The 27,590-nt window shown below is 37.0% G+C and overlaps 1 protein-coding gene across 2 annotated transcripts in view; it reads left to right on the top strand.

Annotated features, from left to right (window-relative positions):
• The window catches only part of Wdr26 (WD repeat domain 26), a 42,581-nt gene that overhangs the window by 9,649 nt on the left and 5,342 nt on the right, over positions 1-27,590 (top strand). For both annotated transcript variants that reach the window (XM_020174140.2, XM_020174139.2), the window contains exons 5-13: positions 2,779-2,876; positions 3,895-4,051; positions 8,075-8,213; positions 14,381-14,521; positions 17,144-17,263; positions 18,943-19,088; positions 19,362-19,440; positions 19,854-19,983; positions 25,123-25,308. In XM_020174140.2, the coding sequence (XP_020029729.1) occupies positions 2,779-2,876; positions 3,895-4,051; positions 8,075-8,213; positions 14,381-14,521; positions 17,144-17,263; positions 18,943-19,088; positions 19,362-19,440; positions 19,854-19,983; positions 25,123-25,308 (1,196 nt within the window). The remainder of the gene's footprint in view (positions 1-2,778; positions 2,877-3,894; positions 4,052-8,074; positions 8,214-14,380; positions 14,522-17,143; positions 17,264-18,942; positions 19,089-19,361; positions 19,441-19,853; positions 19,984-25,122; positions 25,309-27,590) is intronic.

Genomic DNA, 27,590 nt, shown 5'->3' on the forward strand with positions numbered 1-27,590 from the left:
CCGGTCCCAGCCCAAATGTCTCTCTTGAGACTACCTACTGAGCATTCTTAGTCATGTCACTGTTTGGTTTTTTTCTTACAGCATTTTTCACTATATAATGTAGCCCCAGCTTCTAGAATAATACCTAACACATGATGAATTTATAAATACAAAAGAATGGGCCCAAAGAGGTATAAGGTTCATTTTGCAGGTAAAGAAAGCTGAGCTTCAAAATTAAGTAATTAGCACAAGCTGAAGCTATTAAATCAGAGAGCCAAGTCTCAAAGCCTGGTTTGGCTGATTCCAGAGTCATTGGCCTTAAGTTAGTAAAATTCTGTAAGATATTTTAATACTATGGTTGACAAATTACTTTGTTCTGATTACCTTTTTTCATAAGGTATCTGATTTCTTTGTCACCTACATTTTATTCACATGATGGATTTTTTTTTTCCTGCTCTAGTAACAGAATATATAATTTATGGTTTTCATTCTGAAATTACCTTCAGCAGCAAATTTATCTCCTGAATTTTTCACAAAAGGAAATAGCCCAGAGATAACGAGATGTGCAGCTGGGATTTAGAATCATGGTTTCTTTCAGTTATGCCATGTGACTTTGCATCAATAGACATTATTTAAAACATAAGGGTTAGTGTGCAAAGAAGCAACTATGTCACTTTTGTAAAATTTAAAAACAATTTTCCTATATATATAATATTTATTTAAATTTTGAAGTTTGACTTCAGGGCTTCTTCCTTGCAAAGCAGGTACTCTACGACTTGAGCCACAGCTCCAGTCTCTTTTGTTCTGGCTATTTTGGAGATGGCATTTTGGGAATTATTTGCCCAGGGTTGCCATAAACCGTGATCCTCCCAATCTCAGCCTCCCAACTTGGTAGGGCTGAAGGTGTGAACTACCAGTGCCTGGCTTCATATAATCTTAATTCTTCCAGAATTAGATTCCAGTTATTTTAGAAACAAAACTTTCACAGTATCCAACTTCCTTTAGGGCTTGTTGAGTATAATTACTTATGTTAATTTCTTTTAAGTAAGTTCTTTTCGTCACTAAGGCACTATTTATATACTAAATAACAAAAGAACAAGTAGTTCTTCTGTTACGTAAGAGGCTGTTAAGTCTTTTGGACTCTAAATGTGATACACTTTTTGCAGTTAGGGAAGGGAGGGTACCTTATTCATGATAACAGTTTCTGATGTTTGTATTGTAACTATTGCTCTTCCTGTGTAATAGGTAGCAAAGGAAGGCTTCATATACTTAATCTTATTTTATCCTTCTTGTCCTATTGAATGCCCTTTTGACTAGTGAGGGACAAATGTATGTGGCAGAGTACCAGAGAAAGCAGCCAGGTCTCATCTCCTTGATTGAATAATAACTTCCCTTTTGCTCAAATTCCATTCTTTTGGAAAGAGTCAGAACCAGGTTAGGGTCATGCACCCAGCAGGGTGCCCATATGTATTCTCCAGAGACCATGAACTTTAGCATTTGTGCCACTGTCTGCATACATGGTGAAGAATAAAACAGTTCTCAGATACTGTGCTCTAGAATGTCAATACCTTTCCCAGAATGACACAAGAATGTTACCCAGTTATACCATTTCTTAAGTGATATTTGTGATAAACTCTTAAAGGAATGTGTTTTTTATTAAATTAATAATATAAATAACTTGAAGTTTTTTGAGCTTCGATTTGCTGTTGAGAAGCTGTGAAGTTAAGCAGAGTGGTTAAGAAGCAAGGTCTGTAGCAGAAGGCCTGGGTTTCTGTATTACTACTTTTCCTTCTCCCACCTCCACTCATCCAAGCTACTTAAGCTTTTCTATGCCTGTGTTTTGTCATTTAATAGAAATACAGTAGTAATAGTGCTTACTTCATAATGGGGTTGTTGTGGACATTGAATGGAGTAATATTTGTTTGAAGGCTTGGAATGGAGCACACAGTAAGACTTACATATATATATATTTATATATATATAAAATGTATTGCAATATAAGAATATATTCTAGCCAAGCATGTGGCATATGCCTGTAATCCCAGCACTCAGGAGGAGGAAGCAGGAGAATCAAGAGTTGGAGGCCAGTCTGAGCTACACAAGGAGACCCTGTCTCAAAAAAAAAGGCAAAGAGGAGGAAGAAGAAAAAGAATATATTATATTAATAGGTAACGACGATAGTATTGTATTATATTATTTAGCTACCACTGTCACATTACATTTTAGTAGTTATATGAAGAAGATATGTGAAGATGCCAGATCCACTATAGAAATTTCTTTTTGAAAGCTAGGCATGGTGGCTCACACCTAAAATCCCAGCTGCTTTGAGGCAGGATTGGGAAGATTACAGTTTGAGGCCAGCCTGGACAACAAGTGTGATCTCGTTGCAAAAACATAAGCCAGTCAATCCCAGCTACTCAGGAGGTTTAGATAGGATTGTGGATCAAGGCTGGCCTGGGGCAGAAACTGAAAACTCTATCCAAAAAAATTCTAAAGTACCACATGGCTGAGGGTGTGGCTACCCTAGCAAGGGTGCATCCCTGAATTCAAACCCCAATACTGCCTTAAAAAGTATTTTTTTCCTTCTTGATTTGTATTAGTAAGAACTGGATTGCCCGTGGGCTGGCAGAGTGTCTCAAATAGTAGAGCACCTGCTTAGTAAGTGTGAGGCCCTGAATTCAAGCCCCAGTACTGCCAAAACAAAAAACAGCTGGATTGCCAAAATATTGTTGGTATTTTTTCAATTACATTCCAAAGAAAAGGGTTTCCTGTTTGTTATTTCATCTGTTGTGTCTTTAGGTATCTGATGTGTAGCCATGCAGAGGATCTCCGAGCAAAAGCAGAATGGGAAGGCAAAGGAACTGCTTCCCGATCAAAGTTATTGGACAAACTTCAGAGTAAGAATCTTTACACTGATGTTTCTTTTTTTCTCTTAGACTAGAAATAGATATTACGGATCAGTTAGGAAGACTTACCTAGACCTACTTTTATTGAGTAGTTATGGAAAATCGGGGTTGGGTGGGGTCTCCATTAAGCAGCCCTTTCACCCAACCATTTTCAAACTGTATCATGGCTAACCTCAGGAGTCAGTGAGAGGGTACTGGTCCCAGAGTGGTTCTTCTTGCACTTGTATTATATAGTGATGCTCTTAAGATTGATTTTCTTTGGGGGACAGTGCTGTGATTAGAGGACAAACATGTAAACCACAACTTTAAGCCACAAGCATTTTACAGATTCATTGATTTCAACAGTAAGGCCCAGATTTCTTTAGGCAAATTGTTTTTTCCCCAACAGTATTCTATAACCTCCAGATTATAGTTAGGATTTCATTTTTGCCATATGTTCATGTAAAAGGCCTCCTGTCTGCTCACATATTATTACATAGTGTTGCAGTAGGACTGGAAATCCTAAGAATCAGAAAATGTACTCCATACACTTTAGGGAGGTAAAAGGCATTCAGGGGTTGGAATAAGTTAGTTTTGAGCTGTGCTGAGTCTCCACAGTGTCCTTAGCACAAGGGGCCACTAGATAGGACTCAGACTTGACACGTCCAGCACTTTGGCTTGATCTTTGTTAAGTGGAGAGTTCTCTTACACTTGATCTCCCACTGATACATAATCATTAGATTTTTTTTTTCATTGTCTTCTGCTTTTTGTTTTTGTGTTTTTTTCCAAAAATCCACCTACAAAATGAAGCCCTCTTAGCCAGGTATACCCGTCTCAAGTAGCAACATCACTGTAGCTTTTGACAGATACATATGAAACTCACGTGTATGTCATCTCCCCTAGAGCTTGTCTTTTGAAAGGACACATTATTGAGTAAGGGCAGGTATATGAAGAGGAGCAAATGTCTTAAATAAAGGTTTACAGTTTATTGTTATTTTTATTTCTCTTCTTAAAATGTCTTCTATTAAAGCCTATTTACCACCATCAGTGATGCTTCCCCCACGGCGTTTACAGACTCTCCTGCGGCAGGCGGTGGAACTGCAAAGGGATCGGTGCCTATATCACAATACCAAACTTGATAATAATCTAGATTCTGTGTCTCTACTGATAGATCATGTTTGTAGTAGGTAAGAGGAAAACTTATATATTCTGAAATGTGCTAGCATTTTATAGACACAATTTTGAACTTTATTAGAATGTTTTCTAGAGTTTTACCCTATAGCTATGTAACAATTCATGTCTGAGTTAGCATTTTTTCACAAGTAAAAAGTCAGAACTCAAATTGAAAATTAAAATCAGAGCTTCAATTTTCAAGAACCAAAAAATGAACTGTGAAGCCTTGAAAACTCCAGGAAGGAACAGGCTGGTTCTTGTGAACCAAACACGAAGTAGAGCAGCTGCAGTGCACGTGTTCTATTGCTTTTGGCAAAGATTGTAGAAGAATTAGTGTAACTAGTGAATGGCAAGGACAGATTGTGTGTGTGTGTGTGTGTGTGTGTGTGTGTGTGTGTGTGTGTGTGATATACCACGTGATGTACTGATACACATCTAGACTCTGGGTTCATATAATTTCTAGGTGTACATAAACCAGGGTGTTTGTGTGTGTGTGCTAGGAATGGAACCCAGGGCCTCACAAATACTAAGCAAGGATTCTACCACTGAGCTGTATTCCCAGCCCCATAGTCTACTTTCCTGTGTAGTTTTGACCTCATTTTCCCCACTTGAAATAAAAAATAATTGTTTGAGCAGTTGACCTTAAAGTGATACTCATCTTAAAGTATTCAACTATTACTTGGTAACTTCTGTATCACTATCTATGAGATTTAATAGATTGTAAATTAAAATTAAACTTTTTCCATCTTTCAGATCAGCAAGTAGGCTCTCATAAGCCTATAGACAGCTTGAGGCTTTACATAGGACCAAAAGAGTTCTTGTTCCTCAGAACTAACCATTCGTTATTTCTCGGCAGTCTTTAAAAAACAAAATCCCTTTATGTTGCTCCTAGTTAGGACCGCCCCCCTTTAGAGCTAACTTCTTGAAATCATTACGTACTATACATTGATAATGTTTATGTCTTTACTTTTGTTCGCTCCTCAGATTTTTGTAATCTTAGGGCCTGTGCAGCAAACACATAGCATCAGAACAGTTGCTGGTGTTGGTGAGAAACAACCTCTTAATTCAGAGGATGCTTTCGAGCTACCTCTTGGTCTTTCTATAGCACTTGACCACTCTGCTCTGAAACTTTTCCTTTGACTAATAAAACATTCCAGTCACTCGGTTGTGTTACTGGTTCCTCATGCTCCTCCTCTTTTCCTGTCCCTTTAATAGCGTGTGATCCATAATTGTATTTATTTATTCTCTCATCTTTCTTCTTTAGGTTTTGCTTCCATGTATCTAATAACTCTTAGGAATGAGCTGGAGCTCCTGAGCCTTAGACCTTAGTGCAGCAGTGAGGATGTTGCTCTAGTACCTTAAACGTGGCATGGCTGTCACTCGTGTCCTGCCAGAAAACCAGGAGCCAGCCTCAACTGCTCACTGTAGAGTTAGGCTTAAGGACATTGAGGCATTAAGTCAGGATACACTCTTGAGAGTGAGTCATGCTCTTCATTGCTGAACTAGGAAAACAGAACCTAATAGAATCAACTAGAGGTCTTCAAAGGGGAAGTTGATACTTTTATTCTCTGCCTAAAATCTAATGCTAGATGTTAGCATTGAAATTAGAAAAATTTTCTGAAGTTAAATTATAGCATTGAAAACTATCAGCTTTTTTTCTTTGGAAAATAAAAGAGAATCGATTATGATAGCTGAATTCTGACTAAAAAAGTAACCCTGACAAACAATGAAAAGTTTGTATCAGCTTGTGTATTATTGCTGTTTCACAGTTAGTGTACACATGTTTTTGGTTAAATTTGACAGTGAGTCAAAGTGTTTTTAAAAATTTGTTTTTCACCAATGACAGCTTTTATAAGTATTGTTTTAGGAAAGGGTTATTGTACACAGACAACAATTTGATGATTTGGTTTGGCTAGAATGCTGTGCTTTATTCAGTTTTATTTCAGAAGGTGGTACTGCCTTTTAGCATCCTTATATTTGGAATGTATTTGAAAGCAAAGACATTTAACTGTCACTTAGGTATCAAGGCTTTGAACAAATATTAGTTGTTTTTAGATTAAGTAATGAAAAAATGATGACAATTTAGACTGGGCTCAGTGGCTTATACCTCTAATCTCAGCTACTTGGGAAGCAGTGATAGGATCATGCCCAGCCTGGGCAAAAAGTTAGCAAGATCTTACCTCAAAGAATAAGCTGGTGTGGTATGTAGTCCATGCTGTAATCCTAGCTACTTGAGAATCATAGGTAGAATAATGGTGGTCTGAGGCCAGCCCAGACAAAAAACGTGAGATCCTTTCTAAAAAAGTACTAAAAGCTAAAAGGGCTGGGGACATTGCTCAAGTAGGAGTGCTTGACTAGCAAGCGTGAGGCCCTGAGTTCAAACCCCAAGGGAAAAAAGACAGATTAAATACCACTTTAGGTGTTTAAATACAACTGACTGTCATTGTACTAAATGATTTGTGCCCTGTGGTTTTGATTATTAATCAATCCCTTCTTAATAATACTCTACCACCCTAATTTTAAATATATCTTTTTACTCATGATCCTTTAGCCATTTGAATTTTCTGATTGAAATTTTATCTGGTCTTTGAAAAATATTATTTAAAGCAACATTTGGGAAGAAAATGGAGGTAGCCATAAGTTCAAATCCTAGTTCAGCTACTTACCAGTTTTATGTTACCTGATAAGTTAAAGATTTAAGCACAAGTGGAATATCCCTTATCTGAAATGTTTAAGACCAAAAGTGTTTCTGATTTTGAATATTTTTAGATTTTGGAATATTTGTATATACATAATGAGACATCTTGGATGAAACACAATATTAAGTATGAAATTAATTTATGTTTCATATGTTCCTATGCACATCACCTGAAAGTAATTTTATTAATACTTTTAGCACACCTGTATTTTGATCATGACTGCACATGCGCTCAGGTGTGGAATTTTCCACTTGTGTCGTATTGGTGCTCAAAAAATTTCAGATTTTGGAGCTTTTGGATTTCAGATTTCTGGATTAGGGATGCTCAATTCATATAGAGTTGTACTGTCCAAACAACAGCCATAAGGCAGGTACCATTATATATTACAGTTGGAACAATTGAGAGTGAGAGATTAAGTAAATATCCCAGGGCTGGAGATGTAGCTTTGTGGTAGAGTAATTCATGGAATGGTTTGATCCCCTAGCACCATAAAACATAATATAATAAATAGGAACTATTTTTTAAAAAAAATTCCTAAATCACAGCTGGTGAGTGGCTGAGCTGGAATTGAACCTCAGTCTATCAGATTCTACTCTCCATTCCGAAAGCTTTGCTTTTAACCTCAGCAGCCTGTGCAGTGTATTATACTTCTCCTGTGTTCCCCCAAAACCATACCAGTGACCACATTTGGGCATCTGTTTGTATTTCAGAAGTTTGAGATGTGTTTCTAATCCCTATACAAATCCAAAGAACCTTGCAAGGTAGCTATTAACATCCTTTAGCACATGAGGGAACTGAGGCTTGGAAGAAGATGTTAAATGACTTGCCAACAACATTAAAGCCTGTAATTGGAAAAGGACCTGAACCCATTGTCAGACTGCCCAATGCCTGTTCTCTTTTGGTCATACTAAATTGCTTTTCTAATAAAAGTTAACTAGATTTTATGAAACTGAAAATGCTGCATTATTCTTTATTCCTTCTAGAACAACCAGCTGATGGCATCCAACTTACATAAAGACAGATAAATATTATCCCTCATTTTTAATTACTTATATGGATTTATTTAATGACCAAGTAACCTTCAGAAGAAGAAAAAAATGTAAATTTTAAGTTGAAACAGATTGTAGATTGTTGACGTCCAATAAGGTTGCCTTGATCAAAAAGTATCTGTTACATTATTTTATGTTTCAGCATAACCAATATAAACTTAATTATTAAAGAATTTATATTTTTAAAGTTTATGATGTAATTTACACAGGTTTTATGAGTTGCTTAACCTTTTTTGTTATTACTGTAATCTTTTGAAAGAATAATTATGTGTGGACTTACTTCTTTTAGGAAGCAGTTTCCCTGTTATACTCAGCAGATACTTACGGAGCATTGTAATGAAGTGTGGTTCTGTAAATTCTCTAATGATGGCACTAAACTAGCAACAGGATCAAAAGATACTACAGTTATCATATGGCAAGTTGATCCGGTATGTACTCCAATATGAGTGTTTAAATTGCCAAAGGGGGTAATTTTGAACATAATTCAAGGATTACCTATTTTTAAAATACACCTGTGTATGTAGTGCATTTCTAATATATTTTCCAAGGCATGTTTGGTTGTGTTTATTACTTCTGATTTTCTAAGACAGAGTCTTCCTCTGCCTCAGCCTCTGTAGTGCTGGGATTATAGGTTTGGACCACCACATCGCCTACATTTGTCACTTCTTCTTCGAAAGTTGTTTAGCTAATATATGCTGATTAATATTAACAATTGTTGAGTGTTACGGACTAGTGATTTTGCTAAATCTGTGTGTGTGCATTATTCGAATCCGGTGCATTTCCTGTTTTCAGATGAGGAAGCTAAGGTAGAAGTTAAGTACCTAGGCGCTCATGGCTGGTAAATGACAGTTTAACTCAAGGAAGATTTTGACTCCAAAACCACTGCTATTAATATCTCTGCCAGTTTGTATCTTTGTAATTTCTAAATAATTAATGTCTGTTCTGTCACTAGTTAGAAAAGACTCCTATTTCTTTGTCTTCTGAAATCCTTCATTATATCTGTATCGTGTAATTTTTTAATCTTGTTGTTTAAGGCTCCTCCACCCCTGTTTTTTCCCAGTGAACTATATGAAAATATAATATGTATTCTGGAGTTAAAATTCTTAAGTTCTCTCTAAAACCAGATTTTTCATTGTTTATAACCACATAGCCTACAGAGTTGTAGAAGTATCTTCATTTCTTTCAACTAATTGAACATTCATTGAGAAATCAAAAAAGTGCATGACTCCAAATAGGTTAAGGAGCTATGTTTGGTTTTAAAGAAAAAAAGAATTCAAATTTGTGAGCATGTAGCAATTCTTGGATACTTGTAATATGCTATGATTGATAAAAGGAAAATAAGACACATTCTTTCTGTAAAGCTTTTTTTTGGTCCCATATATACCCCTTTGGTATATATCCAGATATATACCAAAGGGCATATCCATGGGCCTCAGAATTATTTTTTTCTTTTTGGTGGAACGGGGGTTTGAATTAAGGGCTTTGTGCTTGCAAAGCAGGCACTCCTGCTTTAGCCACTGCGCCAGTCTATTTTGCTCTGGTTATTTGGGAGATGGGGTTGTGGAACTGTTTGTCCAGACTGGCCTCAAACTATGATCCTCTCAATCTTGGCCTCCCAAATAATTAGGATTTACAGGCGTGAGCCACTGGTGCCCGGTCAGAATAATATTTTTAAATGCATGAACAAAAACATACAGCAAACCTAGATATATATTACAGTTTATTACTTAGGAAACCCAATTACATTGAAATATAATTATTAACATAGTACAGAAAGATATGGTATATAATACTGCTTATAGCACGTAAAATAATAAATTCTAGCAGACCCAGTCACCACCAGAACTCTGAATTAGTGATGAGCACAAATAATATTGTAAGATATCTGCAATAATTGTAATATGTGAAAATACTTGCGATTTCTATATTAAGAGTCATAGAATGCCTAATTTACTGCTACCTCATACAGTATACTAATATACCTAATACTGCTTTGTTAATTGCTCCATTCAAGATTGAAGGAAATACTGAATTTCAAGCTGTGGTAGACCAGAGATGTGGCTCAAGCAGTAAGGCTCTTGCCTCATAAGCACAAAGCTCTCACTTCAAACCCCAGTGCCTCCTTCCCCACCACACCCCCCCAAAAAAAGGTATTCAGGCAGTGGTTAATGAAAAATAGAGATGTGCTTTTTTCACATTTCTGTTCCAAGACCCCTGTTTCTATCCTAGAACACTTCTTGTAGATTCAGGTTAAGAAGCCTTGTGAAAGGATTGTACAGTTTAGAAAGGGAAATAAAATTCAACTAAGTAAGTATTATGCTATATACATATGCAGACTATGAAAGAATGAAGGAGTTTTGCATGTGGGAGTACTTCTTTGGACCCTGACTGTGAATCGCACAGGTGGAGGTGAGAAAAGGGCATTCTAGGGAAGAAGTATCTCTTTCCTTTTTTTCCCCCTTCAAAAATAGAATAGGACTTAGTAATGGCAAAAGGTGGAAAATAAGACTAGAAAGAATTTGGCCTTTGAATTCTATTCTAAGCAGTTCTACAGTTTTTGCAAGGTGTCTGAAAAGGATAGCAACAATATCAAAAGTGCTTTCATAAATTTTCTTACAGCAGCTGTGTGTAAGGGTCTCCTTTCATTTAGCCAACATAAAGTGCCTGCTGTGTGCTGGGTCTTTTGCTACAGATGGAGCACATAATAATAAACCCTAATTGTTTAGAATGGAAGAGATCCTCCTGGAACTGAGAAGAGGGACTAAAGAAATACTTAGTCAAAACTGGTTAGCCATAGCCCTTGGGTGAAAGAAGTATGGCATTTGGGTGGTTTAGGGGAAAGAGTTTTTGGTAGACTAGGTGAGGCTAATGAAGTAAGTAGCAACCAGATCAAGGGAGGTCTTTGGTACTCTTTGCTAAGGACTTCAGACTTTCATGCCATTTATTTCCCACAGTTTTTGTCAGAATACTGGGTATGCAGAATGTAGTAAGTGTTATCTATAAAGAGTTTTTGTGGCCATATTAACTTGGGGAAAGCAAAGTTAAATTCCAATTGAAATGTAGGGGTTTTAGGCATTAATTTTTAGATGGTTGTATTATAGTATGTCCTCTAAGACTGGTTAACTCTTTTGGTATGGTGGTATTTTTGTTATGTCAAACAGTATTTGGAAAATTTTTATTTGAATATGTATTTTGTGTATTGATAGGTTTTAATGGTTTTTTTGTTTGTTTTATGACAGTGTCTTGCTATGTAGTCCAGGCTGGCCTGGAACTTGTGATCTTCCTGGGAGTATAGACATGTACCACCATACTTGGTTCCCTTTGATGTATGTTTCTTTCCTTTTTCGTGGGACTGGAGTTTGACCTCAGGGCTTCTTGCTTACAAAGCAGATGTCTATTTACTATTTACTGTACCACACTTCCAGTTCATTTTGCTCTGGTTATTTTGGACCATGGAGTCTTGGAAACTATTTGCTTGGGTTGGCCTTGAATTGTTATCCTCCTAATCTCAGATCTCAGTCTCCCAAATAGCTAGGATTACAGGTGTGAGCCACTTGTACCTGGCTGTATGTTTTGGGGTGGAAGGGAGGGGGCAGTACTGGGATTTGAACTCAGGTCCTCAGCACTTGGTAGGCTAGCAGCCTGATAGCCTTTTTTTTGTGTGTGTGTGTGTTGGGTTTTATACAAGATAGGATCTCATGAACTGTTTGCCCTGGCTAGCTTCCAGCTGTGATCCTCTTGATCGTTGCCTCTTGGGTAGCTAGGTCACTGGCACCTGGCCTGTATGTTTCTTAATGAATAGAAAATAGAGAACTGAAAATTTTAAGTTGATGTGATTCCAATGCCTAGTTTCCTGTAACAATTTTTTCCCCTTTTCCAAAAATGAATTTTCTGTATTCTGTCCACAATCTAAGCAAAGTCATATGGACTCCAGATGAATCAGAGTATAAAAGGATCTGTACTTGTGAAGATAAAGTATTAATATCCTTGATTGTTTTCAACTTTATCTTTCATAGGATTATGTTTTTCATTAAAGTGTATGAAACAATTAGCTTTTGAATTAAATATTTCTAAAGGAGTTTGTCACCCTGCAAGAAGCACATCTTTTTGTTGAACTGGAGTACTACTGTGACTGGAAGTTTGTTCCTGAGAGATTTAACTGGTTTAGTAAATTACACAAACCACTGACCTAATGCAGATTGCTTATAACTCTTACCTCCTTCCCAAAGAAGAATGAGAAGTAGTTACATTGTTAACTATTTAATTTTGTCAAAGTAGGGGAGATTTCAAGCTAGGAGATTCAGGCTAGGCAGTTGTAGGAAGATATTTAGGGCCCAGTGAAGAAGCAGAACATGGCAAACAATCCATTTCTCAGTCACATTTCTTGAGTGGGGGAAACCCGACTTCCATCAGACTAGCTCTAAACCCACTTCTAAGTGCTCATAGGGCATCACTATTGGACTCTTCTACCAGCTCAAAACTAGGTTCAGCAAGCTTTTATTTCCGGGGGGGGGGGGTGTGGTATTGGGGTTTGAACTCAGTGCCTGTACCGTGACCTGATCCACCAGTCCTTTTTTTGTGAAGGACTTTTTTCTTTCAAGGTGGGGTCTCAGGAACTATTTGCCCAGGCTGGCATTGAATTGCCATCCTCCTGGTCTCTGCCTCCTGAGTAGCTATAAGCTTTTAACTAAAGCCTAAAACTTAACTGTTTTTTCACACCTCTCATCAAATCTGTGTTTTTTCTGTTCCCTGCTCATACCAGTCCATGTTCCATAAGCCAGATCTTTGAAGGTTATCTTTTAATTTGTTATATTCTGTTCTGTCATTTTATCTCAAAATTATCTTTTCTCTTTTGAGTCCTAACTATCTTAGTGTAGGCCTCATTTCTTGCAAACTGTTTGTTGCATTGGCTTGTTATGGGTTTCCCTTCAGATTCAGAATCTTCCATCTGGACCCAGTGCTTCCCCTAAAGCCAAACACTGTATGACATACTCCCTATCGTATTACATCTCTTCCCTGCCTAGTTGCACATCCCGTATCATGTATGCCCTATCTTGATTTTGGTGGAAGTTCTTTGGTTATTGTTTTGTTTGTTTGCTTTGTGGTACTGGGGTTTGAACTCCCAGCCTCATGCTTGCTAGGTAGGCACTTTGCTACTTGAGCCATGCCCCAGCCCTTTTTTGTTTTAGTTATTTTTCAGGTAGTATCTTGCATTTTTCCCCAGATGATTCTTAGACTGTGATCTTCCTGCCTATGGCCTCTTACATAGCTGGGGTGACAGACATGTGCCACCACTCCCAGGTTATTTTGTTGAGATGGGGGTCTCACTAACTTTTTTGCCCAGCCTGGCATCAGACTCCAAGCCCCCTAATCTCTGACTCCTGAGTAGCTGGGATTATAGGCACACCCTGTCTTGACATTTATAAGCAACTCTTCATCCATTGGCTAAAACTGAACCCCTTATTCTAAAGTAAACCTGTCACCTTTTTAGCCTGTCACTTTCCACATTCATATTTGCATTGCGTAGTCAGTCTGCAGAACTTAGAGTATGAGCTTCAGAGTTGGTCAGCCCAGGTTCAGATCTTCACTGTATTATAAAAGAAGCAAGTTTTTAGCCTTTCTAAAACTTCATTTCCTTCCTTGTAACATATTATTCATAATACAATGAGTATTATGTTAATATTATGAATAATGTATTATTAGTAACATAACAGATTTGTGAAGTTTCAGTGAAATACTGTTGTGAATTAAGTGGTAAGTTTGTGTGTGGGAATGTGGTATGGTGTGGTCTCTTGGAAAACAGTTTTGTCATTTCCTCAAAGTGCCGAACATAAAGTTAGCATATGACCCAGAAATTCCACTGCTGTGTCTGTGTCCCAGAGAAATTAAAACAAAGTCCACATAAAAAACATACAGCCACATTATTCATAATAATCAAAAAGTAGACACCGAATATTCATCAACTGATGAATGACTAAATAGAGTGTATCTGTAAAATGGGATGTCACTCAGTAGTAAAAGTGATACATTCTCCAAAATGGAGGTAACCCCCAGAAACCTTATGCTAAATGGAAGGAGCCAATTATGAGAGGCTGTAAAATTCCATTTATATGCAATATCATAAAAACAGAAAGCATGGTTACTGAGAGCTTCCAGGATGGACGTGAGCAACTGTTAATGGATGTAGGGTTTTAGGGGATGATAAAAATGTTACAGAATTAGATCGTAATGATGGGCATACAACTCTGTAGTAAAACTACCAAACTGTACACTTTAAAAGGATGAATTTTATGCTGCTGTATCTGAGTGAAGCTGTTAAAATAAGGAAGAGACAGCACTTGTTACACTCATCTGTTTCCTCAGGGCAAATTCTGTGTCACTTTGTACTTCCATTCAGCACACATGTCTTCTGTATGTATAATAGTAGTTACTAGATGTGGAAATGTGATAAGTCTTTATGAAGCAAGCTGTGTGAACTTTAGTTGAATTGGTATGAAAACTCATGTTAAATGAGGCATGTCCTTACAGCTATTGAAGTTCTTGTACTATAAAACAGTGATTTAGGAGTTACTGAGTTGTCTGTTTTCCCTTCCAGGATACACACCTGCTAAAACTCCTTAAAACATTAGAAGGACATGCTTATGGTGTTTCTTACATTGCATGGAGTCCAGATGACAACTATCTTGTTGCTTGTGGACCGGATGACTGCTCTGAGCTTTGGCTTTGGAATGTACAAGTGAGCGAGTTCCATCCTTGGTTTGTTCAGCCTTAGGAGCACATGCTCCTAAAACACTATTCCTTATAACTTTATTCTTGATTGATAGAACAAAACCATTCAACCTAAATTATTATAACAAATAGTTCTCACCTTTCCCATTCTAATGGCAATCATACTATCTCCATACCTGCATTTAATTTTCTGAGCTAGTTTAGTGCAGCTAAATTATGTTTTAAATATTTACTTTTATTATTTGCATTATTACTGTTTCTGTATTACTGTTTCTAAATGAGAACTTGAACTTTGTTTATGGTCCCATTGTAGAAAAACTCAAACATTAGGTTCACTCCCATTATTTATGCATTTAGAGTCTCTGTGGTTACAATTTAAAATTAAACTGACTGGTTAGGTGATTTTTTTCTTTTAAACCTGTCAACAAAGGAATGATCCAGGTTATGGTTTGAATACAAAAGTATAACTTGATAGGATAAGATTTTGAATCCAGAGATTCTTAGTAAGAGAGTGAAAAGAAAACTCCACAGAGATGACTCAAGTAACAAATACGGTGTAGTGAACAGAAGGAATACTAAATAAACCTGCGGATAATATAACATGATTGGTAAGATTTCCTTACTGTTCAGTCATTTCCTTCTCTCAATTCCAGCTTTTTATTATAATTTTCAAACATTAAGAAAAGTTGAAAAAAAAATACAGTGATGACCCATGTGCCTAGATTGATGTTTGTTTATTAGCGTGGTGTGGTGGTTTTTATGTACACACAGGCACACATACATACATGCATGTGAATTTACTTACATGTATATCCATATCCAGAGCATTTGGCAGTAAATTACAGATGTTTTACCCCCAATGCTCAAGCCAATCTTCTAAAAAACATCATCTTACATAATATATCTAAGAACGTAAGTATATCTGAGAATTAAATTCTCTAATTATTCTAACTCATTTCATAATTAGAATCCTCAGTTGTTCCCAAATGTCTCATATGCTATTTTTAGCAAGCTAGCAATTAATGTTGTATTTGTGATTGGGTTCAGGGAGGTGCAGAACCACACAATAAAGATGGTTTTGTCAAGAAAACTGATTTAAAGGAATCGGACCTAAAAAAAAAAGTTTACATTAAAGCTTTCTTTCCTCTTCAAAGGGAGGAGTAAGTAGCCTTAATCCTATCATAGGGACATAATCTAGACTACCTGTATAGTCTTTCTTTGAGTAGGTTTGAATTTCTGTATAGTTAAACCATGTTCTAGCATAGCTGTATTACTGTGCACTACATGATATATCCAGACTTGTTCTAAAAGGGTGGTCTTTTAGTCAGTTTTCAAATTATTCATTTTTGTTTTTAAGTAGGTTTCTAATCTAGTAACCTTACATACTTAATATCCTGAACACAAATGAAAAAAAAAAAAAAAAAAGGCATTTCTGCCCTCATCGATTAGTTGTGTTAATTATTTGTGAATAGGAAACACCAGGATTTAGCTGCCGTTTTTCTTTGTGCTTCTAAATGTTTAACTATTTGTATCAAGTAACCAAAAAAGGTAAATAGATGAGAATAGCTAATAGCTTGGGGGAAGGAGTTTGTTGAACTCTTTTTTTCAGTGTAAGGGAGGCATCTAGTTGTCTGTTTTGTACCCTGTGCCTTTATTATTCGGCCCCAGTTTCTAATCATAGCCTTTGTTTTCACTCTTTTTTTATTTTTACTTTTGATTACCCATTTCTCACAGGAAAATTTGCCCATGTTCTTTTTATTAAACCAAGGGCAGCTATTATCGCTCAGATCCTGTTTCTAATCCCTGAGCAAAATGGAACCAAGACTAGATTAAATGGTATGTGTATACCTTCTAAGTTGAATAACTTAGAAATATTGTAACAGGAGGATGTCTGAGGGTTATAACCACTAAATATGCTTGCTTAGTTGGAAACAATGTAGAATGGTTATGCTAAACAGTACAGAGATTCCTCTTTGTTTCTGCTACTTTTAATTGAAATAAGGTTATATATCAGAAAATTTTTCATTTCTCTTTTCCCATCTTCTGCTATATTGTGAGCATTTCAGTATGAAATTCAGCATAATTTAGACTGCCCTCAGCCTAGTTTAAGGGTATAATTTTAATATTCATTAATTATGTTCTTAAGGAATTGCTAATTGCATTAACTATGGTTTTAGAATAAAATTTATAAAAGAATTTTATAAAGAATAGAAGCTCAGAAGAATTAGGTATGTAGCTTGAGCTTTTCATTGAGTTGCTTGAGAAAAATTACATGTTACATTTTCTTATGAATGCAACTGAGTTAAGATGAGAAACTTGTTACATTTTATCTCATCACATCTACCCAATTCCTTAATTTCTCTTCTGAGTGGCTTTTTTTTTTTTTGGCTAGGCCAGTTAAAATAATTTATTTCTCTGCTTAGGAATTCCCACTTATAACCACTTACAAGTATTCCCACTTACTAGTCTTTTCCTTTTCTTGTTTGTTTTTGGTTTTTGTCAGTGCTTAGGTTTGAACTCAGGACTCTACCACTTGAGCCATGCCCACAGCCTGTTTTCCTTTCAGTGCGTCTTTCTTTATTTAGACAGGTATCTTGAAGGTCTTATCTACAGTTTTATTTCCTTGTAGACGGGAGAATTAAGGACAAAAATGAGCCAGTCTCATGAAGACAGTCTGACAAGTGTGGCGTGGAACCCAGACGGGAAGCGCTTTGTGACTGGAGGCCAGCGTGGACAGTTTTACCAGTGTGTGAGTGCTCACTGCCTCTCCCCAGGGTCTACTTGTTTTAAAGAAGATTCAGTCTTCTAAAATACACGAAATGAAGACCTACTTTGCCATCCTCCTGCTAATAGAACTTTGTTGTTTTTCTTACATTTTTATTGGGCCAAAGTATAAACCTTGAGGTTACTGAAGCAAAAAATTCAAATATTTGAGGAGTAGCATTGATGAATAATGGCAGAGAACTTTGAGATCTTTATTTGAAGTCTCTGGTCAGTAGATGCCCATTGTTAGAATGAGATAAATAAGTTACAGGTACGAAGTCTTGTGAAAAGGTAGACTGATAGAAATGCAGTGTCTTTACTAGTCTGTCTCGAGTCCATGTCTCCTATTATTACTTAAGATGGTTCTAGTAGATGCTTCCAGATTTTATTTCTAAGACTAAAATTAAACAAGACAGTCAGTTCACATAACTAAAGATCCACTTACCATAAATGCTTTCTATGTAGCCATTATAGGTTATCATTATTAAAATAGCTTGAGGTCTGTGTGTGGTGGTCCATGCCTATAATCCCAGCTACTCAGGAGGCAGATTGGCAGGACTGTGGTACAAGGCCATTTCCAGCAAAAAGTTAGCAAGACACCCCATCTCATCAAAATAAGCCAAATGTTGTGAGTAATAGCTTTAATCCTAGCTATGTGTGTATGGGGAAACATGTAGGAGGACTATAGTTTGAGGCCAGCCCAGGCACTCAAGACCCTATCTTAAAAATAACTAAAGCAAAAAGGGCTAGAGGAGTGATTCAAGGACCTTCAGTTCAAACCCCAGTACCAAAAATTTTAAAAGATGTCTTGAAAGTCACAGAATATATTAGCTTTTAATTCTCAGTGCTACCCTCCACAGTACTGACACTGTACAGTTCTCTAATCTGTAAAATGGAAGGAGTGATACCTCTGAGAACTTGCTCTGTAAGTAGAACTTTGATCTGGACAGCACAGTCACATTTGGTAGTGATTTGAAAATGGTCTAAATAAAACTATAAAATGTCTTAGTAATTTCTTCCCATGACACAGCTTCAAATATTACAGGACAAACTCAGTGCAGTCATCCCTTGGTATCAGTGGGGAATTGGTTCCAGGACCCCTCGAAGATAACAATATGTGCAAATGCCTAAATCTCATATAAAATGGCCTAGTGTTTGCATCTAACCTACGCACAGCCTCCAGTATACTTTGTCTCCTTTAGATTACTTTTAATACCAAATACAGTGTCACTTCTCTGTAAGTAGTTGTTATACTGAATTGTTTTAGGGAACAATGAAAGAAAAAAGTCTGTACGTTTTTAGTACGGACACAGTTTTTTTCCTAAAGTATTTTCAATCGTTGGTTCATTGAACCCATAGATGTACAACCCAGGACTGACTAATGAAATTTAGACTTTACATAGACCTTAGAGATTGTTTCTTTGCTTCTGTGATTTTTATTAGTTTATGCACAGTGGGTTATCAAAGTTAAGAGAGATATCCCTCAGATATTGTTGTAATGAAATTTGACCTGTTCTGAATTTCTCATGGTTAAAAACAGTTAGGTTGAGCTAATGCTCAAGAAAACTTGTTTCTAAAAGACACTGCTAAGAGATTCCTGGGTTCTTTATTTGCGGCCTGTGCGCTGTGCAGCTGTGGAGTTGACAGCGGTTTTCTCCTGCTTAGGATCTGGATGGAAACCTCCTGGACTCCTGGGAAGGAGTGAGAGTGCAATGCCTTTGGTGTTTGAGTGACGGGAAGACGGTCCTGGCATCAGATACACACCAGCGAATTCGGGGATATAACTTTGAGGACCTTACAGATAGGAACATGTAACTGTTTTTTGTTTCTATTAAATAATAATTGTCTGACTTATCTAAAATGTGTATATTAGGGCTTTTTGCTTTGGTTTGATGAATTGGTAGTTTGGATCAATGGTCAGGTGTTCCTGAGTCACTAACTCTCATTCTCAGTAATGGAAGAGTAGTCCATGAGCATGACCACAGGCAGAATTGTCTGCTTAAGCTAGACTATTTCGTAGTCCATTAATTCAGATATCTTGACTTTTAATTTATGGCTTCTGACAAGTTATTTTCTGATTACAGAGTACAAGAAGATCATCCTATTATGTCTTTTACTATTTCAAAAAATGGCCGATTAGCTTTGTTAAATGTAGCAACTCAGGTATGTTTATTAAAATTTTGAGAAAAATTTTGGCTAGTGAAAATTTAATTTTGTGATTTTTTTTTTTAGTGTATATAAAATAAAATATTTCTACTTAATCTTAAATTTTATTGCATGTGCTTGATGTGTAGAATCAGTTATAAATTTATCAAAATGTTAGCATTTGCATAGAAAATGAAAATGTTTCAAGAGGCAAAGGGATATTCCCAGATTACTTTTAAAAATTCTTTTGAGCCAGGCATGGTAATCCCAAGACTTGGGAGGTGGTGGCAGAAATACCATTAGTTTCAGGCTGGCCCAGGCTATGTAGCAAATTCCAGGCCAATTTGGGTTATATAGTGCAACCCTGTCTCAAAAAAAAAAAAAAATTCTTTTGAGTAGAGGTGAAATAAATACTTCTCTTTTGCCTGCAGGGAGTTCATTTATGGGACTTGCAAGACAGAGTCTTAGTAAGAAAGTATCAAGGTGTTACGCAAGGGTTTTATACAATTCATTCATGTTTTGGAGGCCATAATGAAGACTTCATCGCTAGTGGCAGTGAAGGTAAATTGTGTTACTATCAGTTCACATATCGATAAGTTTAAAGTTCTACAATTATAATTCTCAATTTATGGTGGTGGTGGTTTTTTGGGGCTTGGGGGAGGGGTTTTTGTTTTGTTTTTTCAATGTTGGATCAAGCCCATGGCCTCAAGCGTTCTGAGCAAGTGCTGTACCATTCAGCCCTCCTTATTGTTACTTATCAGTAATGCCTCTTCATAAAAGTGCATGAATCAAATCAGGATTTAATTAAATCATTATACTTTTATGTGTTGACTTGTTTTTCTGTGCGACTGATAGTTTTCAAAGATTAAGACTGTCTAAGCAGTCAAGTTTAATTATGATGTTTGTTTTACCTGTACTTGAACAGAATTGACAATGCTGAGAACATTAGGTTTCTTTAGTTTCCATAGAAAATACTTCAGTTTTATAATTCTTACTCTTTCAGAAAAGCTAAAATTAACAGAACTGTCAGTATTACTGCCCTTTTGAATGAACTCACCCTGCAGCCTAAGTGCATCAGTGTTCCAGGCCTAAAATCAGTTTGATTTAAAATGTGAATTCTTTAAAATATGTAAACACAGATAAGTGAGGCAGTATTAAAATTTAGCTTACTTTTTAAAGTGATAGGAATATTATTATTCCTGGCACTTTTTTTTTGTGTGGGACTAGGGTTTTAACTCAGATCTTTGAGCTTGCAAAGCAGACACTCTACTGCTCAAGCCTCACCTCCAGAGCATTTTGCTCTGGTTATTTTGTAGATGCCCCCACTGGCCTTGAACCTTAATCTTCCTGATTTCAACCTCCCAAGTAGCAAGGTGTGGACCACAGGCACCCAGAATGGCACGTTGTGAATTTTTATTCAACACATTTTTCTTTGGTACCCACAACACTGTTCTAGGTGCCATAGCAGCGAATTACTTAAATCACACTTTAAAACATTTAGTCTAGCTTTATAAAGAAAACCAATGAGCAAGGTTATGCTAATAATCAGTATTAGCATACTGTTTCATTTATTATGTTTTTTTTTAATTTTTTTTTTTTTTGGCTGTATTGGGGTTTGAGCTCGGAACTTTGTGCAATGTTATGCAGGTGCTCTACCATTAGAGTGATGTCCCACCCCACCTTTTTTAAGTTTAGAGCTGGGCCAGCCTGGAACGATGCTCTTGCTCTTACGCTTCCTAGTTAATAGCTGGGGTGATGGGCAGGTACCATGGTGCCCAGCTTTTTATTTACATTGGGTTTCACAAGCTTTTTGTACAGGCTGGTCCCAAACTGTTATTCTCCTGATCTTCACCTCCCAAGGATTACAGAGGAGCCACCATGCAGGGCTAGTGTTCCTATTTTGACAAGAAAAAAAACGACCTCAATAGATAAGAGGACTTTGATGGGACCTTTAATGATAAAGTATATTTAATGATAGAGTGACATTTTAAGTATTTGGATTTAGATTCCAACATTAAGCATGAGGATTTTAAAAATTCATTTATTTATTTATTTTCGTGGTTTAAATAGGTCTCTGTTCTCTACCACTTGAGCCACACCCCCAGCTCTTTTTTTGTTTTTGTTATTTATTTATTTATTTTTGGGGAGGGGATAAGTATCTTGTGTTTTTGCTTGGGGCCAGATTCTCCTACTTAAGCCTCCCACATAGCTGGGATTACAAATTTAGGCTACCACACCCAGCCAAAATAGTTGAAAAATGAAATTTTTTTTTCCCCCCCAGTACTGAGAATCCAAATGCATGGCTCTTCCAGTGAATCACACCCCATCCCTGTTCTTTCCTCCCTCAAAACATCTGTCAGACAAAGGGCAATAGTTTGTTAGGCAATAGTTCTGGTCATTCTGAGCCAAGTTCTTTTTTACCTATTTAATAATGTTACAGTCTTCCATGGCAGTGTGGTGTTCATTGGTTTCTAATTGACTTTTTCTAGGATCTAAATACGTTAGCCTCCTCATTGTTAGTTCCTCCGATTTAAGATCTCTTCCTACCACATTTTATTCAGTCTTGCCTTTGATGGGGCTTCTTTGCCTTTTAATTAGACCTTAGAATCCTCCATAGCTCCTCCTGAAAATAATTGCCCTACAAATACTTAAAAATATGAATGGTAGCTGATGGAGTGGTTCAAGTGGTAGAGTGCTTACCTAGCAAATATGAGGCCCTGAGTTCAAACCCAAGTACTGCAAAAAAAAAAAAATAATAATAATGGTAGCTGGAGACTGAGATGGGGAGGATTGTGGTTTCAGAGTAACCTGTGCAAAAAAAAGTTTTTTCCCCAGTAGGGAAAAAAAAATGGGTGTGATGGGCACAGCATGTAATTCTAGCCATAGGAGGGGAAACATAGGGAGGATTATGGTCCAGGCCAGCCTGGGCAAAAAGCAAAACCCTATCTCCAGAACAAAAAGGGCTGGAGGAGTGTGGTAGAACGCCTGCCTGGCAAGTGTGAAGCCCTTAGTTCAAATCCCAGTGTGTGTGTGTGCGTGCATTTGTGTGTAAATGTTTACCGTTGTTTCTAGTGATTCCAAACATTTTTGAAGCCCAAACTAAGAATTAAACTTGATGAATAAAATTAAGTTATATTATATTCTGTTTAGGGCTAAAAATGAGACTATTGTGGAGTATTCAAATGATACAATTGGATGTAGTGAGTATATTAACTCCCAGTAAATCCATTTGCCACTTATTTGCAAGGAATACATTTCAAAGATACACTAAATCCCCAAATATATAATTGCCAATGTAAAATAGAACAATTAGAAAACCTTCCTCCAAGTACTAAAGCTTTTTCGTTGTGGTCTTATTTTTTGCCTTAGGATTAGCTAGCAGAATTTAATCATAAAGCCTGCCAGTTTTGATGTTGATGACTTCTTCCTCCAAATACTTGTGTCAGTTGTATTCACACTTCATCTCTATGCTGTTTCTGATTTGTTGACTTGAAACACAGCTAATCTGCCTTTTCTCCTTTTATTTCTAATTTACTTTACACAAGGAAAATGTGTTTTCAAAAAGTATCGAACAACAAACTCTTATGAAAGATGAATTGAGTCCTTTAATTAGCATCTTTTAGCTTTTGCTTCACACACACCCACACAAAGACATACAGTGCATTGGGCTGATAGAGTGGCTCAGGTGGTAGAGTGCCTGCCTAGCAAGTGTGAGGCCCTGAGTTCAAACCCCAGAGATACAGTGCTGGCTTGTATCTTTTATGTCAAACATTTTGAAACCAAGGCACAGTCTCTAAAGTTTCCTCAGTTGGCAGGCAGCACACCCACTGTGCATTTCCACATTGCCCACATGGCTGACCCATATATTGTCAAAACAACGTTCTTGCGAGTTTTGCTTTCTGTTTAGAACCATTGCATACACTTAGTCTCTTCACAGTCGTGTAAGGTGTTTACTCTGTACAAAACAGAAAGAGGTAAGTATCCATGTTTACAGGTGAGAGTTGCAAAGTGAGTAACTTGCCCAAATACAGCTAGTTAGTGATGGAGGAAGGATCAGGTCTGGGATATACTGATTCTATAGCTCGTACTTTCAACTGCTTCTCTGTGCTGTGTATGAGAGTTGGCTTATCACAAAGAAACTAAGCTGCAGGGTGTCTGGGTTTTTTCTGGTCACTATGAGATTATAATAGTCTTCTAAAAAGCTATACAGAGGATACACATAAGAGATGTGTAAGAGGGTACACAGCCATCTCTTACATGTACTCAATCTGGGATCTAGAAATGGATCCCAACTGCCCCATTCACTAGCTGAGAACCACGAGCAGGTGGTTAGTGTTTCAGTCACCATCCATGAAAACATAGAGGATGAGCATAGTACCCACCTCATGGGGGTGCTGGTGAAGATGAAATAATCTACACAAAGTACTTAGTACCTAGCACCTTGTAAGCACCCAATAAAGGTATAGCTGTCTTACTCATTGATATTTGGGTGTTTGGATACATTGCTTTTCTGTTATCTCATGTATTTCCATAGAATTTATCATCATCTCTGTCCTGGTCTTATAATTATTTGGTAGCATATATTGAAAGAATATTGTAGGTAGGCTTTTTTGTGGTTTGATGAGACCTGATCACCTCGAGTAGGGAAAATGTGTATCTTGGGTTATCACACGTTTAAATTTGTAAAACTATTCATGGTAAGTTCTGGTAATATGTTCTATGTATATTTAATGATTATTGAAGAGCAGTGGTTCCATCATGTTAAGTGAAGTTAGGTTCAGAAAGCCAAAGGCCATGTTGTTTTCTCTCGTATGGAATATAGGTTCAATATAAATACAAGCAATATTATGAAAAACAGGTCATGCTAAGGAGAGGTCACTAATGGGAAGGAAAGGGTAAAAGAAGGAAGTTAAAAAGGTAAATATGTTTGATGCACCTTCTATACAAGAATGAATGTTGCTGGGCACTGGTGGTTCTTGTCTGTAATTCTAGCTACTCGGGAGGCAGAGATCAGGAGGATCGCGGTTCAGACCAGTCCCGGCAAATAGTTTGTGAGACCCTATCTCGAAAAGCCCATGACAAAAAAGGGCTGGTGGAATGGCTCAAGATATAGGCTCTGAGTTCAAGCCCCAGTACTTCAAAAGAAAAAAAAAGAATGAATAGAATTTTTAAGCCTGTTGAAATTGCAGTAAGAAGGGGATTAAGGTAGAAAGGGGAAAAATAGAGGAATGAGCCAGTTTGGGTTATAATATATACCTACATGGAAATGTCAGAATACAACTTCCTGTGTAGCTATCTTAAGCAAACAGAAATGTCTTCTTTTCAAAATCAGAGAACAGGAAGGTAAAACGGGTTCTGTCTTGAGGTTAGTACCAGTGGGTAGGGGTGGGGGGAGAATATAAGGAAAGGGTCTAGGAGGGTGAAATATTATGTACTCGTTATGCAGATGGAAAAATGAGACCTGTTGAAACTATTCCAAGAATGGGGGGAGGGGAGATAAAGGAGCATGATAGAGAGGGTGAATTCAAGTATGGTATATCCTTAGAACTTTTGTAAATTTTGCAACCATATCCACTACCCCCAGTACAACAATAATATGTGATTTTTAAAAGGTAAAATAAATAAAATAGATAAAAGGATCACTGGCTCCATTAATGGAAAACCACTTCCTAACTTTTCTTTGAATTATCGTATCTTCAGATCACAAGGTTTACATCTGGCACAAACGTAGTGAACTGCCGATTGCGGAGCTGACAGGGCACACGCGTACAGTAAACTGTGTGAGCTGGAACCCACAGATCCCATCCATGATGGCCAGCGCCTCAGACGATGGCACTGTTAGAATATGGGGACCAGCCCCTTTTGTAGACCACCAGAATATTGAAGGTAAGCCTTGTACAGTGTTCCCATGTTTTCTCTAAATGAACTATTGCTCTGCTTATTGAGGAGTTACAGCACTTTAAGCAAAATGTGGAGTATAATTTATTTTGTCTTATATCCCATCCTGTCACGCTGTAGAAAGTTTAAGAAATCTAAGATCCAAGGCAGACACCAGTGGCTTATACCTGTAATCCTAGCTACTTGGGAGGCTGAGATCGAGAGGATCATGGTTTGAGGCCAGTCTAGGCTAATAGTTCATGAGACTCCTCCATCTCCAAAAGAACCAGAGCAAAATGGACTGGAGGTGTGACTCAGGCAGTTGAGTACCTGCTTTACAAGCACAAAGCTCTAAATTCAAACCCGAGTTCCACCACAAAAAAAGAAAAGAAATCTAAGATCAGTATTATCTGTTGTCTTGGGGAGAGGAGAGCAGTGAAGAAAACAAGCTGAAATGTGCCACCTTATTTACATCCACTGAGTTATAGTACTGTTACTGTAAAATTTTTCTGAACATCTTCATTATGCTACCCAATATGATAAACTTTAAATGTCTCTAATAATCTTGATTATGGATTTTACTCTTAAAAATTAACAAACTAGCTTTAGACTGTAAAGGAACTAAAATTCTCCATGCCACCTGGTGTGCCAGGTAGCATTTATGTACATTACCACACATAAAGTGTTCATAGTCTTACAAAGGAGCTTCTTTTCTCATCTTTGAGCTCAGGCTGGTCTTGAGCTTGCTTATGTGACCCAGGCTGCCTCAAACTCTCTCCCTAGTTTGGGATTACAGGTGTGTGCCCTATGCCCTGCTAGAGAAGTATTCTTATCCTAAAATACAACAAGGCTTGTTGAGTGCTGCCAGGGCTTCACATCTAGGTCTGGAAGTTTTTCCCTACCACCTTGAGATACTCAGATAAAGAAAAGCCCAAAGAACAAAGATCAGGACAAAAGCTTAATTGAACATACTAGTACTAGAGAGGAGAAGTAATGAGAAATTTTATGTAAATGACTTGCCTATTTTTTGAAATAGAGCCAGTAAAATGTTTAGTTTGCTTAAAATGAAATAATTTATCTAGAAACAGATAAGTAGATTGTTCTGTTCTGTGTGTCCCACTTACGTGTTTTAGTAAGAAAGATGACTGCTCTCAGGTGATAGTCAGAGGAAAGAGGGGAGTTACCATGGTAGCATTTATGGTTTTAAAAAGTATATTCTTCCTCCCTCCCTTTTTTCTTTTTTTTTTTTTTTTTTCTTTTTTAGTCTTTCTGGTATACAAGGTAGAGGGCTTGACTAGATTTTACTGACAGGTGAGGTGTGTAGAGATGAAAGTAAATAGTACCAAAAGCACTCGAATCCAAAGGTTGAGAACTGCCGTAGAATTGCCAGGATGTGAAGATCACTATATAACATTCTGACATTCCTCTGAAGGGTCAGCTGAGACTAGAAAGAAATCTATCTTCTTTAAGATACTGTTTACAGACCTACAACTGTGATTATCTGTGCTTTTCTAATTCTGTCAGTCATTCAGAAGTTACTTAAATGAGCAGACTCATTTTGAAGAAGTAGGAAAATATTGGTGTATAGTAAAAGGTTTGCCCATCAAAGGATGTTTTATGCATCCACTGAAGTGTGGTAAGAGTTACACTTCTTGGTGAATTTGTAGTGTGCTACTTCTTGGCTGAATTGTTAGATCTGTTCCCACTTCAGCAACTTCCATTATGCCATACCAACATGCATATGGCCTTAAAAACATGTTGATTTTCATCTGAAATTTAAAAGAAATTTTTCTTTTTTTTTTAAAGTATATATGCTGCTAAAACGAGCACACACCTTTTTTTGGTAGTAATGGTGGTACTGGGGTTTGAAGTCAGGGCCTGCTAACTTGCCAGTCAAGGCTGTACCACTTGAGCCAAAAACAATTTCTGTACTAATACAAATATTTGGCTGTATATCCTTTTGCAGGTATCTTTGGGCGTTTCCCCTCTAACACACACCATGAAAGCATTTTTGTTGTTCTTTTTTTGTTTTTACAGTTACTTAGGTTTGAATGCAGGGCCTCATGCTTGCTAGGCAGGCACTCTACCACTTGAACCACTCCACTAACAAAATATTTTTTTCTAATTAAAGTAGTTCCTGTTCAGAATAGAAAATTTGAAGGTCTAATTGAGGCTAAGGAAAATGACATTGAATAAAATAGTACAAGATTCTGTAAGTCATTTAAATATTTCATTTGACAACTCTACTTCAAAAGAGAAATTGCTCATCTTTTATAACAGTTATAAGACTG

Source organism: Castor canadensis, chromosome 11 (genome assembly GCF_047511655.1).
Source record: "Castor canadensis chromosome 11, mCasCan1.hap1v2, whole genome shotgun sequence".
Lineage (NCBI taxonomy): Eukaryota > Metazoa > Chordata > Mammalia > Rodentia > Castoridae > Castor > Castor canadensis.